The sequence below is a fragment of the Mustela nigripes genome, chromosome 9 (genome assembly GCF_022355385.1).
Source record: "Mustela nigripes isolate SB6536 chromosome 9, MUSNIG.SB6536, whole genome shotgun sequence".
Lineage (NCBI taxonomy): Eukaryota > Metazoa > Chordata > Mammalia > Carnivora > Mustelidae > Mustela > Mustela nigripes.
Genome location: NC_081565.1, coordinates 38,243,171 through 38,260,545, shown reverse-complemented (window position 1 = coordinate 38,260,545; position 17,375 = coordinate 38,243,171). Strand labels below are relative to the sequence as shown.

The following is a 17,375-nucleotide window of genomic DNA, read 5'->3' as shown; positions in this document are numbered from 1 at the left end:
CAGGTGAAAAACCCATCACAATGTCAGCACTAGCAGGAACCATAGAGAGACAAGGTCCTGTGGGTGTGTAATGGGTTGTATCTGAACCACCCGAGGAACCTCACTAAGTACACATGGCTGGACACCCTGCCAAGATATCCTAATGGGGGTGGGGCACGTGCCCATGAAGACTCCCCACTTGGTTCTGACATACAGCTTTTGACCGAGAAATCTAATGACCAGCATTTGGCATCAGTCAAGAGTCTGCATTCTATCTACCAGGTTTTTTCCTTCAGTAAATAGTAACCGAGTGCCTAACTCTGTTCCAGGCTCTGTGCCTGGCAGTGGCTTGACTCAGGGCAAAAATCCAATAAGGAAATTCTAATATTTTTTTTTGTTTCACCTTCAATCTGCCTTCTGTTGGCTGAAGAGAGGACCATTCACCTTCAAACAAATTGGACCATTTAGATACCTGAAAGAACTTTTCTCAAATCTCCAGTAGGTGTTTTAAACATCCTATTAGGGTTCTTAAACAACAGCATCCAAAAAAAGGCAATCACATATAAAAAGAGATACTTGTGAGATAGTGATTTACATAATAAATATCTCTTTGGCTTTCATCCCCAGCTCTGGCACTGAGCTCCTAAAACCCTTGGAATTTCCTAAGTGACACAAGTGACAAAGGGTCTCTTGTTATGCTAATGACATGGCTTTTGGACCACACCTAAGGAGCTGGTTGCCAGAACAACCAACTCAGATTCTAGGGCTGGAACTCTCAGTCCAGCCCCCTAACAACCAGGGAGTGAAGCTGGAGGTTGAATCAATCACCAACGCCAATGATTTGATCAGTCATGCTTATATAAGAAAGCCTCCGTAAAATCCCAAAGGATAGGGTTTGGGGAGCTTCCACCTGCTGAACAGGTGGAGATCAGGAAAGGACATGGGAACTCCTTGTCTCTTCCCACATCTTGTCCTATGCATGTCTCCCATCTGGCTGTTTTCTAGTCAACAGGTGATTAAGAAAATACAATGTTTCTCTGAGTTCTGTGAGCTCCTCTAGCAGATTAATCAAATTCAAGGAGGAGGTCAGGGGAACCTCTGATCTATGCCCTGTCAATGAGAGGCTCAGGTGATTCCCTGGATTTGCAACTAATGCCTGAAGTCAGAGGGGGTGGGACAGTCTTACAGGACCAAACAAGAACAATTTCAGTATGTTAAGGGCAAAAGTCAGTTTATGGTAGAAACACTTTCAACGTTTCATTCATTCATTCATTCATTCATTCATTCCAATGTGTACTGAGTGGCTACACTGGCAGTCAGTTGTGAAAGGAAAGATCAGAAAAGAAGTTAGGGCTTTTTAATTTTTCCCAAGTGCTTAGAGCTCCATTGGCCTACAGAACATTAGTGCTGTTATCACTTGTGTTCTACATATGTGATATAGTTCAAACTGCTAAAAACAATAAAAAGAAGGTGAAGTTAAGTGACATATTCAGTTTGATACAAGTTTGGGTAAAGTGTCTTCACAGTGGTATACAAGCAATCCATGACTGTACCCACTGGGGCTAATTTGTCAGTTAAGGTCACCCCTTGCCTGTAGCTAAAGACTGAGGACCCAAGGTCATTTGGACATTTCTGTAGCATCAAAGGGTATCTTCTCAATAGGAAAATCCCTCCACTTTGCATATAGCTTCTGAGCTCCAGTTGCAATATCCTCCACCACAAAGCTTTCTATTTTTATAACTGGAATCTCAAATGTCTTATACTTCACATGGATTCCCCAGTCATGGCAGCAGTTCTCTCTGGCACAGAAGATCTTTGCTTTCTTCTCAAAATGCCCATAGGTCTTTGGTTTGGGGTGTAATTTGCTCACATAGCACTTCCTGAAAGCATCTCCAACCACAGCGTAATGGCAGTCCTACAGACAAAGGGATTGAATAAAACACAAAACAGAACATTAGAACCAGGACCGAACTGTGATTTTTTATGAACTCCACAACAATCTGAGATGAAAAGCAGGTAGGATCCCACTTTTGTGACAGATGGGGTAAGAAGGAAATATGCATTCACTGAAGGGCAGACTACAATTCATGCAACTTGACTCCCAGTTCCAAGGGTGGAAGTGAGCGTGGGGATGCCAAGTGAGGGGATAGGGGCCATCTCATGAAAACGAGGACTAAGAAGTTTCTGGGCAACCAAGCTTCTGAAAGTAGATATTCTTTATTGGTTCGGAAACAAAAGCGGGTATTTCTTGAAGAGCTCCAGTGCCTGAGTTTACTTGACAGGCACAATCCAAAGGATACAGAGAACAACGAAGGGTCAATGGAGATCTGCAGAGGGTCACAGACTAATGTGTCCAGAGGCTCCAACTACAGTCAACTTTAGAGTAAATCTGAGAAACACCACTCTGTACAGAGGAAATGCAGACCCAATATACGGGCCCCTGGGAGGAGGGGGTGGGGCAGGAGGGAAACGATCATAAAGGGCGTTTGCAAGAGAAAAATCACTCAAATTGGAGCTGAAAGGATGTTTTCTAGCTAAAGAAGCGATTTACAAAGGCACGGGAATTTGCTAGTATCACCCTTAATATTGTGCTTCTTGCTCCATTTTCTGATCAGAGACCAGCTTCCCAAAGACCAAAAAGAATCCTAATAACTAATCATCGAAACCAGCCTCTCTTCTATCAGGAGCAATGGAGTTACAGGCAGTTTTTGTCTCTGGAGATTATTCTATTCAAAAATTTTTTTTCAATTTTATTTATTTATTTGATGGAGAGAGAGAGATCACAAGTAGGTAGAGAGAGGGGGGGAAGCAGGCTCTCGGCTGAGCAGAGAGCCCAATGTGGGGCTCGATCCCAGGACCCTGAGATCATGACCTGAGCCAAAGGCAGAGGCTTAAACCACTGAGCCACCCAGGCACCCCTCTATCCAAAATTTTTAAGGAGGAAAAAACAAAACAAAACAAAAAATAACTAACCAGATTTTCTAAAATAAGGAGATATTTTGTTTTCATTATAAAAGTGATCTATGGGGTGCCTGGGTGGTTCAGTGGGTTAAGCCGCTGCCTTCGGCTCAGGTCATGATCTCAGGGTCCTGGGATCGAGCCCCGCATCGGGCTCTCTGCTCAGCCGAGAGCCTGCTTCCTCCTCTCTCTCTGCCTGCCTCTCTGCCTACTTGTGATCTCTCTGTCAAATAAATAAATAAAATCTTCAAAAAAAAAAAAATTAAAAAGTCATCTATATCCCAAAAAGAAAGTTTAGAAAACATAAAATAGGAAAAATCATGGAGTCTCACTGTAAAATATATATTTAGTATATTTGCTCTAGTCTTTTTCTGGACAAAGAAAATGTCTTAATGTTTTTCGTTACAGGTGAGAGCGGTGCGGGTATTGCCACTATTATTTCACACCCCGAAAGTCACAGCATATTAACAACTTTGTTTCCTTGTTATTTTTTCTACTTCATCACAGTCTGTAAGAAGCTTTTCATTATACATAAGCTTCATGTTCATTTCGTTTAATGAACTCTACTTTGGAGTTCCTTTAGATTTATAGAAAAGGGCAAAGTTGTTCAGGCATCTCCTGTATCCCATTCTCCCAGCTTTCCTGAATGTCAATATCTCACATACCACAGTATATTTGTCAAAACTAAGAAATTAGGATTGAAACGCTACTGTTACTGGCACTACAGATATTTACTTTTTCTAATTAATATTCTTTATCTGTTCTAGGATTTAACCCCAGATACCCCATTCATTTAGCATGACCATTATTATTTTTAGTGGCTATGTCATATTTAATTAAATGCCTTCTTTTTCTTCTTCATTGTTATGGGTTTCCTTTCAAAATTTTTTGGCTTTTTAAAATATCACGGCCATGATAACAACAAAAATAATAATATTCTTCCACAAATATCTCACCGATAGAGAGTAAGTTTAATTAGTGCTAAAAAATGACCCAATGCTCTTTGCTCAAAGTTCGCTTACCTCTACCACTCTGATGTCAGCCGTGTAACACGCAAAGCCCTTACACTTTCTGCAAAGCAGTTTTTTATTCTCCTTATCGGGTACAGGTTCTACTTTTGCTTGACTATCCCTGATGAATTTTTCTTGCATCTGTATCTGGAGAATCTACATGCAAAAGTCCAAAAAAACCCAAAAACAAAACCACCTTGTCAGTACAATGGTATAACTATTTATGACTATTTATAACTATTTATAACTATTTATGACTATTTATGACTGTGTGCATGCAAATACGCAAACACACACACACACACACACACACACACACACACACACGTATTATCATTCATTCATTTACAACTTCCATGAACATACAGTACCTGACTTTGTTTATAAAAATCCCATAGATAATTTTATTGGGTTCTCCTAATTCTTTATTAGTCAGTGTTTAACTGTGACCTCCAATGAGCCTTTAAATTTTTGCATCAAAGATACCCATAAAGGGAGCACCTGGGTGGTTCAGTTGGTTAAGCAGCTGGCTCTAGGTTTCACCTCAGGTCATGATCTCAGGGTCCTGGGATTGAGCCCCACATCAGGCTTAGTGCTCAGCAGGGAGTCTGCTTAAGGATTCTCTCTCCCTCTCCCTCTTCATCTGTCCCTCCACTCTCTTGCTCTCTCGCTTTTCACAAGAAATAATCTTAAAAAAAAAAGGTGCCCATAAAATACTAAAGATGTTCATAAAACAATCATGTGACCCCTGTTTTCTACTTTAGTAGTTGGCAAAAAATTTTTAAAGCATTCATAAATATAAACATACATATTGACTGTTTCAGGGATAGTTATACCACTTCTAGGGCAGAGACCCATTAAATAGAACAGCAGACAGAAGAGTCCCCATCCCCTAAATCATTTTTCTCTCTCCCCTTCTGACCACAGAGAGTACTTTGAGTTACACTAAAGTTAAATCATGTATATGGTATGACTGCATTCTACTTCAAAACTTAGGGCATGCCTACATACAACTAAGAACCTGGACATTATAGGGTGCCTGGGTGGCTCAGATGGTTAAGCATCTGCCTTTGGCTCAAGTCACGATCCCAGGGGTCCTGAGATCAAGTCCCACGTCAGGATCCCTGCTCAATGGGGAGTGTCTGCTTGTCCCTCTCCCTCTGCACCTCCCCCCAACTCTCTTTCACTCTCTCTCTCTCTCTCTCTCAAATAAACAAAGTTATTATTTTTTTTTTTCTTTAAAAACCTGGACGTTACAGATAAAACAAAACTAAGAAGATTTAGAAGGGTCAAGAGAGGAAGGGAGACAGCTAGAAAACACAAAATCTTAAGAACAAAATGGTACTGAGTAACCTGGGTTTTCTTTTCATCTCCTATTACCCCAGATATGAGACTGAAAGAACTGGCAACCGGAAATGCCTATGGACGCAGATAAAAAAAAGTGTCTCAACAAAAGCCTACTTTACTCTCTCTAGTCAAAGGACGACCAGGAAAGGGACAGCCTAGCAAGACAAAAAACTTTCAGACAGTGGCTCTTCTATTTCTGCCAAACATCATAGAACGGAACAGACAACTATGGTCTAACCCCAGCCCATGCCAGCAAAGACTGAGGGCGCACCTAGATTTCCACTTTAACAAAGCGTCTGCACACTCCCACCTAGCAGTGTCAGAGAAGGCCAAGGAGGGATCCATGCTCTGCCCTGCCACACGGTAACCACCCTTGCCTGTGATGTCAGGGCAGACCCTGCGGAGAGCCAGAACGCCCAGCCCCACCCACGGAATGACCAGCCACCAACAAGTCCTGGCTGCACCGGTTCTGGGCTCCCTCTCATCCCTTCCCACCGCTGCCCATTTTCTATGGCTGTTTGGGGAATCCCAGGTGCTCTTCAACAGATGCATAACCTGTTCTCTCTTCATCCCACTCCTCGTCCTGGTGAGCTGGCTACAAAAGAGTCTGGGTATGGCCGAGCCTCCATCTCCCTCAACAGGCTTTTACTCTTTCTCCCCTGCTACACATGAGTCTATGTCATTGGTCACCCAGTGGAAGAGATAAAAATTATGTCATGGGTAGTAAAGCTATTACTGTTTTAAAGATTTTACAGCCAACATCAACATATGCTACAAAAGGGGAAGATGACTCAGTGAAAAACCTCTATTCTCAGTAAAGTTCAAGAGGAAAATTAAAGAGGAACTAAAAAATTTCCCTGCAATTCTCCTCAATTAAAATGTGGAAGAAGTATTTTTAAATATTTTAGTCTCTAAACTTAGGTAGAAATTTTCTAAAAATGAGTGAATACTGACATAAAGTTGTCCTTTTATGTGCTAAAATGTTAATTTGCTTTAGACCACTGCTTCTCAAAACTATTTTTGAGTAAAGAGATTATGACTTTTCAAAATTATGGACACTATGGAGTTGGTCTACTGAATTGTGAGGTTCATCTCTGTGAAGTTAAAGTCTGCCTCATGCCTCAGTCCATAACAGTTCTCATTTTTTGAGCACTTACTTGATTCCAGGTACTGTGCTGAGCAATGCATATACCCCCATTTTATCCCTAAAACTGCCCTGTGAATTAAATACCATTGCTTTCTCAACTTTACGAATGTGGAGACAGATGATTTAAGAGACAGAGTAACTACCTGAGGTCACATATCTTCTAAGTGGCAGAGATCCCAAGATGAAAGTCTCTGCAAAGGGTCTAGAGAAAGTGTGGGGGTGCTTGTATGTGCATGCACGTAAGCCTGTGTGTGCGTGTATTTGCATGTTTCTGTTTCTTGACCTTCCCCAGTCTGGTTCCATGCTTCTGTGTTATAGAGGAAATTGCAGTAAAATGAAGGTCACTATCAAGAGACTGAACTAGGGCGCCTGGGTGGCTCAGTGGTTAAGCCGCTGCCTTCGGCTCAGGTCATGATCTCAGGGTCCTGGGATCGAGTCCCGCATCGGGCTCTCTGCTCAGCAGGGAGCCTGCTTCCTCCTCTCTCTCTCTCTCTGCCTGCCTCTCTGCCTACTTGTGATCTCTCTCTGTCAAATAAATAAATAAATAATCTTAAAAAAATTAAAAAAAAAGAGAGAGACTGAACTAAACAGATACAACACTCCACAGTGTGCATTCCTACCCGCACCTACAAACAGGCATTCTAACGTGCACTGTGCATGGGGAGCTTTTCTCCAAGGACTCTGGATGTTAGCGACAAATTTGAAGGCTGTGTTTTGCCATGTTAGGGTGCATTTCTCAGGATGAGCTACCAACTTGAGGGCCATCTAACTCGGTTTGCCCTTTTATAACTAACTAAAAACCTCACTCCAAGTATTAGCGCTAATAACATACATTTTAATCTCACTGAGGCCCAAAGCAGAATGAATCTGATGTTTACTGCGGGACAAAATTTTAAGCATAAACTTAGTGTTCTCATGTAACACTCAGAGCAATATGATAAAAGGCACCAACTACCCTTACATTCTGTTTGTTACTCATGGTCAGATTCTGCAAGAGTGACACAGAATAAAAGACTTACCTTTTCTTTAAATACTGCTTCATTCCACGTCTGAAGCCTTAAAATGGATTCATTCATCATGTTTTCCTTGTATATGTTTATTTTTTCTTTTTCAATTACATCAGCATTGCTGGTCAGAAGGAAGCACTTGCTCCCTTTTGCTCTTCCTCGGCCTATCAGAAAATAAGTATTTGGTGTCTTTGACTTAGAACTTTGATAAATTTGAGAAGAGGTAAACAGAGGGGTACTCCTAAAATTCAATTCTGATTCACTGATACCCGCTTTCATAGGACAGCTGAGCTGTTAGAGCAGGAACTCCCAACGCAGGTGTGTGCCTCCATATTAAACTACATGTTAAGCTGGGGGCGCGGCTTAGGCTGGCTTCCTTGCGGGGGGTCGGTCTCCAGGCAGTGTAACAGGACAGCTACATTATCAGAGACACTGCCTTAAAGACAATCCAGCTTGAACACTCAGGAGGACACCGTGAGCACTCCAATATGAATAATGAATAGATCCTCCCTCAAGACCCTTCAAGCAGGTGGGGAAATAGATATGTTCACAGTCACCAGAATACAGGTAGAAATACTAAGTAAAATAAGGAAGATAAATGAAAAGAAATATGGGTATTCAAGTTTATTGCCAGCTGGGGGATCAGGGACACGTGATACAGAAGCAGGGGAAGAGGGAGGAAGTAAAACAAAGGTTATGAGTAGCAGTACATGAGCGCTTTCTTCGACAAGGAGAAAATGATGAAGTCAGGTTGGCAGAAGTGGATAACGAATAAAGGGGAAGAATGGGAAATAGGTTGGAAAGATAATTTGGTGCTGGACTGTGAGCTTTTTAACACCATGTAAATCAGGAAACAATGGAGTCTCTATACAGGCAAGTGACATGCCCAGACATGCCCAGTGACATGCCCAGCCCCAGAGCTGTTTTTCAGGAAGTAAAATGCAGCTGTTGTTACAGAAATTGGAAAAGGAAGAGAGGCTAGTTAGGAGATTACCTAGTTCAAGTGAGAAGAACTCTATGGAGTATCTCTTCTAGAATACAAGGGCCCATCATTACCACAAGCACAACCACGAAGGGTCCACACATAGGCTGCCAAAGTCTCAATCCAAGTGGGAATTATCTTTCCATAAATATGTCAGTCAATGTTGGTCAAGTAAACAGTACTCATCATAAACAAGAATTAAAATGGGACACATATTAGTGGGCAAAACTGTACCCACACAATCCTGATCAAGTAAGCCGCCTTTGGGGCCAAAGACGCCAGAGTCCATGGTGCCAATGGTCCTATAGCCACAATGGTTTAATAAAGGAGAAAAAGCCAGAAGCACAATGACTAGGACAGAGTATGTTTCTAAATAACAGACACACTCACAAATCAGAGAAATCGCCAGCCATTTAGTAATGGAATCAAAGCTCTTCTCACCTCTGGTTTGAATCATTCTGATGACATTGCCCACATACTCATACAAGATGACCAAATTACACTCAGCAATGTCGATGCCTTCATCAGCAACTGAAGTGGCAATCAGAATCTTTTTATCTCCATCGGTTCTAAATGCGTCCAATGCACACTTCTGTGCTGGGAGCGTCATTCCTGAGTCAGAGTCAGAGGGCATTCATTACACAACTTATCAAAGAGGGAACTTTACCCTTGAAAAGTAGCCATTAATAACGGAGTGTTATTACGTGCCAAATACTGTGAAAAGTGCTTTATATTCATGATGTCAAAACAACCCTAGGCAGTAGGGCCTATTCCTATCCTTGTTTTAGAGAGGACATTAGGGTGGTGTTCAACAATTTGGACTCTGCCACAGACTGCCTGAGTTCAAATGCCAGCTGTGGCACTAACCAGCTGTGCAGCTCTATTGCAAAACAAATATGGATTTTTTTTTTTTTTTGCAAAACTATCAACAACTATCAGTAATTCATATTTTTTTTGCAAAACAATTAATTGTAATGCCTTTGCATGTGTATAGGACTTTACAGCTGGCAAAACAGTGTCACAGTTAATTAATGGAATTTCTCAAAGCCCTTTGAGGCTGATGTGGCAAGTGTTACAATTCTCCTTTACAGATGAAGACCTTGAGGTTTTGGAAGTATGATAAACTCACAGAACCGGGCCTTGAATTTAAGTCTGAAACCCTAACAGTGTGCAGTCCTCAGCCAGTGATATACTGAGAAAGAAAAGAATTTCAGTGGTCTCCACCTCCGAGTTAAGAGAATTTATAAAAGTTCTAGTTTTTTCTGTACGTTGGCAGCCAAAATCTTCAGATATATTTTGTTAAGGCCAAAACAATTTCTTTTTACCATCATTTTCTAGTGAATAATGAGCGTGCCCAAGACAGATGCCATACTTCATGAATTTCTAAACTTAGTCATCTACTTGTTCATCATTTACTCAGCAATTATAGTTTGTCAGGTAAAAATACAATGGTTAAAAAGGTCATTTTTATCTACAAGGATCTCATGGAAGAAGGAGATCAATAGGAAGCTATTGATAAAATTGGTATAATACTGATATCTTAGGAACTGCATCTGTGGGATGGGGAGGAGAGAAACCTCTACCAGTCTTGGGGTTGGGGAAGGCTATTTGGCAGAAGCACAATAACTGGTACAGAATAAGTTTCTAAATAAGTGTGGCTGGATGGGTGATGGATGGATAAACGAACAAACAAGAAACTATCTTGAATGCTTATCTGTAAAGAAATACCAAAATTTGAAAATCAACTCATGTTAGAGTCAGACGGCAGAGCTTTGAATTCCAACTGCAGTAATGTGGTATTGGAAAGCCAAACTTTCGAAACTTGGTATTGAACCAAGCCAAACTTGGTACTGAAAGCCAAACTTTCGAAATCTGAATATACTTATTATATTCCCAAAGTTTAAAATCTGCATAAGGGGAAAGTGCAAGAGCGATGCCTGAGGACTGACAGGATGGGGACTGCTTATTAGACACAAAACTGAACAGGAGGAACAGAATGAGTATCTGTCCTGGCTGGTCAATGAGGGTTGGGGAGCACGGCTACGGGAATGTCAGGTGAGGGCTGGCCACCCAGGGATCCTCCTGGGATTACAGAGGCACCCCTTCATCCTTCAACCACTGTAGCTAGACTGCAGGATTTTGTGCCTGAACTTTTTTTTTTTAATTAAAAAATATATAATACACATAAAAGCGTCTCTAGCTTAAAAAACAATAAAATAGAACATTTTTATTTCCAGCTAATCTAAATTTACTGGTTGAAAATTAGAGAAAAAGAGTGACCTGCTCTAACAATATTTTAAAAAATAACTTTGGTTTCATCCGAAGGACCTATGGGAAGAGGAGATGTCTGTAAGTTTTTGTATTTGAGCACTGTGATGGCTTTTTCCTGTGGCTAGGCTGAACTACAGTACTCGCTTATTGATCTAGGTGCTTCTGTGAAGGGAATTCACAGACGTAATTAAAGTTCCTAATCACTTGACATTTAAGTTACAAAAGGGATTCATCCTCAGATGACCTGACATAATTAATCAACCCTTTGAAAGAGGGCTTAGGGGGCACCTGGGTGGCTCAGGGTTAACGCCTCTGCCTTCCGCTCAGGTCATGATCCCAGGGTCCTGGGGTTGAGCCCTGCATTGGGCTCTCTGCTCAGTGGGAAGCCTGCTTCCTCCTCTCTCTCTCTGCCTGCCTCTCTGCCTACTTGTGATCTGTCAAATAAATAAAAATTTAAAAAAAAAAAGAAAGAGGGCTTAGGCATTAGTCCCAGACCTCAGAGACTCCAAATAGCTCACACCTGTTGGTTTCAGACCTGCTCCTGTTCACCTACCCCATGTATTTCCGACTTCCTTTGCCAGACCAGTTGTGCATGCTAATTCCCAAATCCCTATGAGTTTGTGTGTGTTTGTGTCCACACACAAGCAACATAAATATGTATATATGTATGAGTGTATAATCACTTAATGGTTTTGCTTCTCTAGTTGAACCCTGATAAAGCATTAAAAAAGAATTTGAATATATTATAAATAATCTTATAGTATCCTAACTCTAATTCACTAATATAGTACCCGTGTTCTGATTTGTTTTGCCACGTCCAGTCAATATGCCAGGGTTTAGAAAGCTGAGCTCAGAATTTTCTTCAATCCACTTCTTCAAAGCCTGAAAATCAAAAGCAATTATCAGTTGGACAGTATTTGTGGGTTTTGTTGTTGTTGTTTAAGATTTTTTATTTATTTATTTGACAGCGAGATCACAAGTAGGCAGAGAGGCAGGTAGAGAGAGGGGGGAAGCAGGCTCCAAGCTGAGCAGAAAGCCCAATGCGGGGCTCGATCCCAGGACCCTGAGATCATGACTTAAGCCGAAGGCAGAGGTTTAACCCACTGAGCCACCCAGGTGCCCCTGGACACTATTTGTAGACCACATTTGTGTAACTATTAATTCGATATTGATATATCACAAGAAGGAAAAACTTTTAGTAAGTAGTTTTCTGACTGATAAACCTGAGAAAAAAAGTTTTTTGGAATTGAATTCTATGCAATTAAATATAATGGTTAAGATTTTTGTGATCTGATATAATTTAATCTCTGAGACCTTTTTAAAATGAAAAAAGCAGTGTTCAGGGGCACCTGGGTGGCTCAGTTTTTAACTGTCTGCCTTAGGCTCAGGTCATGGTCTCAGGATGCTGGGATCCAGCCCCGCATTGGGCTCCTTGCTCAGCCAGGAGCCTGCTTCTCCCTCTCCAACTCCCCCTGCTTGTGTTCCTTCTCTGGCTGTCTCTGTTTGTCAAGTAAACAAATAAAAAAAAATCCTTAAAAAAAAAAAAAAAAAAAAAAGCAATGTTCAGAATAGTGATTGTGTAGAGTAAGTGGGTTTTAGCAAGATCCCAGGACATAAGATAATGTACAGAAGTCAGTTGTATTTTTTCTCACCAGCAACAAGCAACTACAGGTACAATTTACAATAGCATTAAAAAATTGACACTTAGGTATAAGTCTAATAAAATACGTGCAGAATCTGTATGCTGCAAACAACAAAACAGTGATAAAAGAAACCAAAGAAGATGTGGTAGGTGGCCTCTCGGGTGGCTCCCCGTGATCTCCACCCGCTGGTCTTCAGATTCTTGTGTAATCCCCTCCCTTCAAATGTGAACTGAACTTACTGACCTGCCTCTAATAAATAAAAAACGGAAGATGTGATCACTTCCAAGTCGAAGTTAAAAATGACTATGACTTCCATATTAGGCATACTTTCTCAATCTCTCTTGGATCACTCACTCTAGAGGAGGCCAGCGGCCGTGCTCTGAGGCAGCTTTGTGGAAGTGGAAAAGCCCCCATGAGTGAGCTCAGAAGCACATCTTCTGAGGCCTTCCACAGCCAGACAGATATGGTTGGAAGTTAAGCCTTTCAGGTAGGATCCTTGAGGTGATTATAGCTTGCTGAGAGATCCTGAGCCAGAATCATCCAGTTAAATTGTTCCCAGATTCCTGATCTATAGATGTTGTAAGATAATAGTTTTTTGTTTCCAGCCACTAAGTTTCAAAGTAATTTGTTACCAGCAATACATAACTAATACAGAAGAGAGAAAGATATACTATGGTCATGGATTGGAAGACTCCATACTGTTTTGTTTTGTTTCGTTTTTAAAAAGATTTTACTTATTTATTTGACAGAGGGAGAGACAGTGAGAGAGGGAACACAAGCAAAGGGAGTGTAAGAGGAAGAAGCAGGCTTCCCGCTGAGCAAGGACCCTGATGCAGGACTTGATCCCAGGACCCGGGGATTATGACCTGAGCCGAAGGCAGATGCTTAACGACTGAGCCACCCAGGCACCCCCAAGACTCCATGTTGTTAAGATGTCACTTTCCCCCAGTTTTATCTCTTGATTCAATGCAATCCCAAACAAAATCCCGGATTTTTCATATATGTGAATTAGCTGATTCTAAAATATAAATGGAAAGGCAAAGGAAGATAGCTAAAACAATTTTGAAAAAAGGAAAAAAGTTGGAGGACTCACACCATAAAGCTAATCAAAGCAGTACAGGAAGGATGAAAGGATAAATAAATGTAAATGAATGTAACAGAAGAGAGAATCCAGAAATAGACCTACATAAAAAGGCCAACTGATTTTTCGAAAAGTTACAAAGGCAATTCAATGGAGAAAGGACAATCTTTTCAACATACAGTCCTCCAGCAAGTGGATAGCTCCATGAAAAGATAAAAAGCATCTCAACTCATACCTCAAAATAGATTGTAGACCTAATTGTAAATTGCAGAACTATAAAACTTGGAGAAACTAACAAAGCAAATCTTTGTGATCTTGAGTAAGCAAAGGGTTCTTATATACAATACCAAAAGCACAATCTCCAAAAAGAAAAAATTGGTAAAATAGAATTTATGGAAAGTTAAAACTTTCAATCAGTAAAAGGTATTGTTCAGAGAATTAAAAGATCAGAAGAAAATATTTAAAAATCACATTGCTGACAGAGGACTTTTGTCAGAATATATTAAAAAAATATTTTAAACACTCAACAATATCATGATAAAGAAATCAATCAAATCCTATTTTTATTTATTTATTTATTTTTAAATTTTTATTTATTTATTTGACAGAGATCACAAGTAGGCAGAGAAGCAGGCACAGAGAGAGAGAGAGAGAGAGAGGAGGAACCCTGCTAAGCAGAGAGCCTGATGCAGGGCTCAATCCCAGGACCTGAGATCATGACCTGAGCTAAAGGCAGAGGCTTTAACCCATTGAGCCACTCAGGTGCTCCTCAAATCCTATTTTTAAATGGACAAAAGAGGGGTGCCTGGGTGGCCCAGTCAGTTAAGCATCTACCTTCGGCTCAGGTCATTATCTCAGGGATCCTAGGATCCTGGGATCGAGCCTGGGATTGAGCCCCACTGCTCAACAGTAAGTCTGCTTCTCCCTTTCCTTCTGTGATCTCTCTGGCTCTCACTCTGTCTCATATAAATAAATAAAATCTTTAAAAAAAAATGAAATAAAATGGGCAAAAGATATGAATAGACACTTCACCAAGGAAGATATATGGGTGGCTTATAAGTTTATGAAAAATGATCAAATGTATTAGTTGAAACGCAAATATAGTAAAATGAATTTTAAAAGCCTAGGGAGATGACATTACATGCTCAGAGAATGGCTAAAATTGTTTTTAGTTAACAAAGAATTTTTTAAAGTATGAAGTCCTTGCTCTACAGGTACCAAGACTTACTATAAACTAGAGTGATGAAGATAGTAGGGTATTAGTATAAGGATAAACAAACAGATAATCAGAACAGAATAGGAAGCCCAGAAACAGACCCACACTTAATTGGGTGAGTGCCTGATTGCAGAGCAGTGAGGAAAGGAATGTCTTTTTGTACTGGGTCAATTTGTTATCCACAAGAAGAAAGAAGCTTACATCCACAAGTGCTCTGGTTTTCACAAAGAGGATGGTTCTACTCTCTGGGTTTAAGTGGTACTCTTCTTGCAAGATGAAGGAGAGATCTTTTAGTTTAGGGTTCTCGTTGCTGAGATCCATAGAAACACTTTCCAGTTCCTTCAATTTTTCTGCAAAAGGGGAACATTCCATAAATGGCTTCTAAAGTCTAGAAATTTAGAACACACTGTGACCTTATCTATAGTTCAGTTAATCTCTCAATCTTTGACCAGAATCCCAAGAGTAATAACCACTGCTTTAATGCATATATTAAAAATGCAGCAATAAATGCATACTTATTTTTCCCCAGACAGCTGGGTGCTCAAGCATAGCAGCACACCATTGGGCTACACTTATGTATACTTAATACTTTGATATAAGCCAAACAAATTTATTAGCAGTAATTACCTTCAGGAAAAGGATTTGGAGAGAAGGAGAAGGACTTAATTTCATTTCAAATCTTCCTATATTACTTCTTAATCCAAGAGCAATAGGATTATGGGCCATCTCGGTTTTCTTCTATATATAAATTTATATATAGTATATATAAATTATAATCTCTTTAAATAATTAAAACACTTTTAAATATATTCTTAAAGCTTTGTAAAATTACTAAAAGTTGAACCAAAAAATGCTACCACCTTTCAACAATGAGAGACTCCGGACTCTGGGAAACAAATTGAGGGTTGAAGAAGGGACGGGGGGGCGGGGGGGAGTAACTGGTAATGGGCATTTGAGGAGGACACATGATCTGATGAGCCCTGGATGATGTACGCAACTAATGAATCATTAAATACTACATCAAAAACCAATGATGTATGTTGGCTAATTTAACTGAAAAAAATAGAGTCTCTTACAGATTGAAAAAAATGCCGCTACCTATTATAATTTCTATGGGACGTGTCCTTTGCAAATCCCATTTTTCCTTTTTCAAAATAAGAAATAGTGAAAGCAGCATATTTTTCCCATAAGCACCATATTTCACTGAAGCTTAATAGTCCTGGTGTCTATAGTTGTCTTCTTAAGCCCAGGACAACTCCCTGAGCATCATCGTAAACTAAATGCAATACAATATAAGTATCCCGCCCTGGAGTCGCCAGGCTCCAATGGCTTCTTCCTCTAACACCACCCACCTTCGAATCTACGAGTGAGGTCCTGCTCAGTCTCATCAAATCCTGCACTTCGGACGTCAGCAAAGAAGTCTTTTAAGTAATCCAGAGCATCTTTCATCCGTGCATGCTCATTGATCATGAGGGCATCGTTATATTTCTGTTTGAAATGAAAACAGAGTTTTCAATGTTTCCAGTGTCCAATGCATTTGCTATACTCACATTCAATTAGCTGTACTTAGCATGGAATTAATTTTTAAAATAAGCTCTTCTTAAATCTATTCCAACTTAGTTTTCTAAGATGAGTGGTTTCTAATGGTACTGCAATAAAACCTTTGAACCAATACTATTTTAAAAAACCATAATTAGCTAGGATTATTAATCAATTAGGATCATTTTGGAGTCTAGAATTCTACCTTGGACGGGAAAGAGAAAATTTACAAGAAAAATGCATGTCAAAGATTAAAAAACAAAAAACAAAAGCAAATCAACTTCCACATCAATTTGCCTCTTGATTCAGACACTGAATTTAATCTCTTCATTCATCCAGAGCCATCAGTGAATTGCAACAATACCTGTTCCAACTGCTGGCGCTGACCGCCTACCCCAAACATGCAACTAAGTTCGTTAAAATTCTATAAACGCATGCGGACTGAGTGCATTTTTAAATACTCCGAACAGCATGATAAGCAGAGGTGATGGTTATTATTTCTTAACTTCTTGGGTAACCAGAAAACAACCAAAGACCCTGGATTTCTGAGCATGTGGCTTTGCCAAAGGTAAGAGCACCCATACTTCAAAATAGGGCAAAAGCAGTCACTTACTGAACTCTCAAGATGGCTGTCACCAACCGCATATCTACAATCATGTTCATCATCCCCCAACTTTTTCCAATCGTGTCAATCATGGGAATGGTAGAGGCACATGGTATAGAGCCCCAGCATCTGTTTCTATCCTGTGGCTACTAGTGTTACATTTCAGTAAGCAGACAGAGAAGATGCCGAATGGGATAACTTTAAAGTTTGCTTCAGAGGAACCCCTCGGAAAGTCCCTAAGTGAGCTCTTGGAATAGGGTGAGAAGTTGATGTTCTCCTGGTTCCCAGAGCCAAGCTCCCAGGAGGTGCTGCAACTACAATATGTCGCTACAAAGAACCCACATACCCGCAAGTGGGAAGTGTACAAATACAGGGCTTTACAAATCCTGCTCTCTTCATCTTTGTCGGGCAACTGAACCACCATGCACGCTTTCTGAACGGAAACGATCCACTGCTCATATTTCTGTGTTCCAAAATTCCTATTTTGAATTTGAGATACATTTTCTGGAAAAAAGAAAAAAGTGTTTCATTGTGCCATGTGGTCAGTCATTTAAAGTTCTAAGCAAGCCTCACCCTCCAATTTTCTTCCTT

The 17,375-nt window shown here is 40.3% G+C and overlaps 1 protein-coding gene across 4 annotated transcripts in view; it reads right to left on the bottom strand.

Annotated features, from left to right (window-relative positions):
- Positions 1-1,321: 1,321 nt before the first annotated feature.
- Positions 1,322-17,375, bottom strand: part of RIGI (RNA sensor RIG-I) — a 56,255-nt gene continuing 40,201 nt past the window's right edge. For all 4 annotated transcript variants that reach the window (XM_059411519.1, XM_059411520.1, XM_059411517.1 and 1 more), the window contains exons 11-18: positions 17,131-17,288; positions 15,994-16,129; positions 14,843-14,991; positions 11,493-11,583; positions 8,872-9,042; positions 7,461-7,612; positions 3,960-4,103; positions 1,322-1,894 (exon numbers count right to left, since the gene is read on the bottom strand). In XM_059411519.1, the coding sequence (XP_059267502.1) occupies positions 1,598-1,894; positions 3,960-4,103; positions 7,461-7,612; positions 8,872-9,042; positions 11,493-11,583; positions 14,843-14,991; positions 15,994-16,129; positions 17,131-17,288 (1,298 nt within the window). In that variant the 3' untranslated portion in view covers positions 1,322-1,597. The remainder of the gene's footprint in view (positions 1,895-3,959; positions 4,104-7,460; positions 7,613-8,871; positions 9,043-11,492; positions 11,584-14,842; positions 14,992-15,993; positions 16,130-17,130; positions 17,289-17,375) is intronic.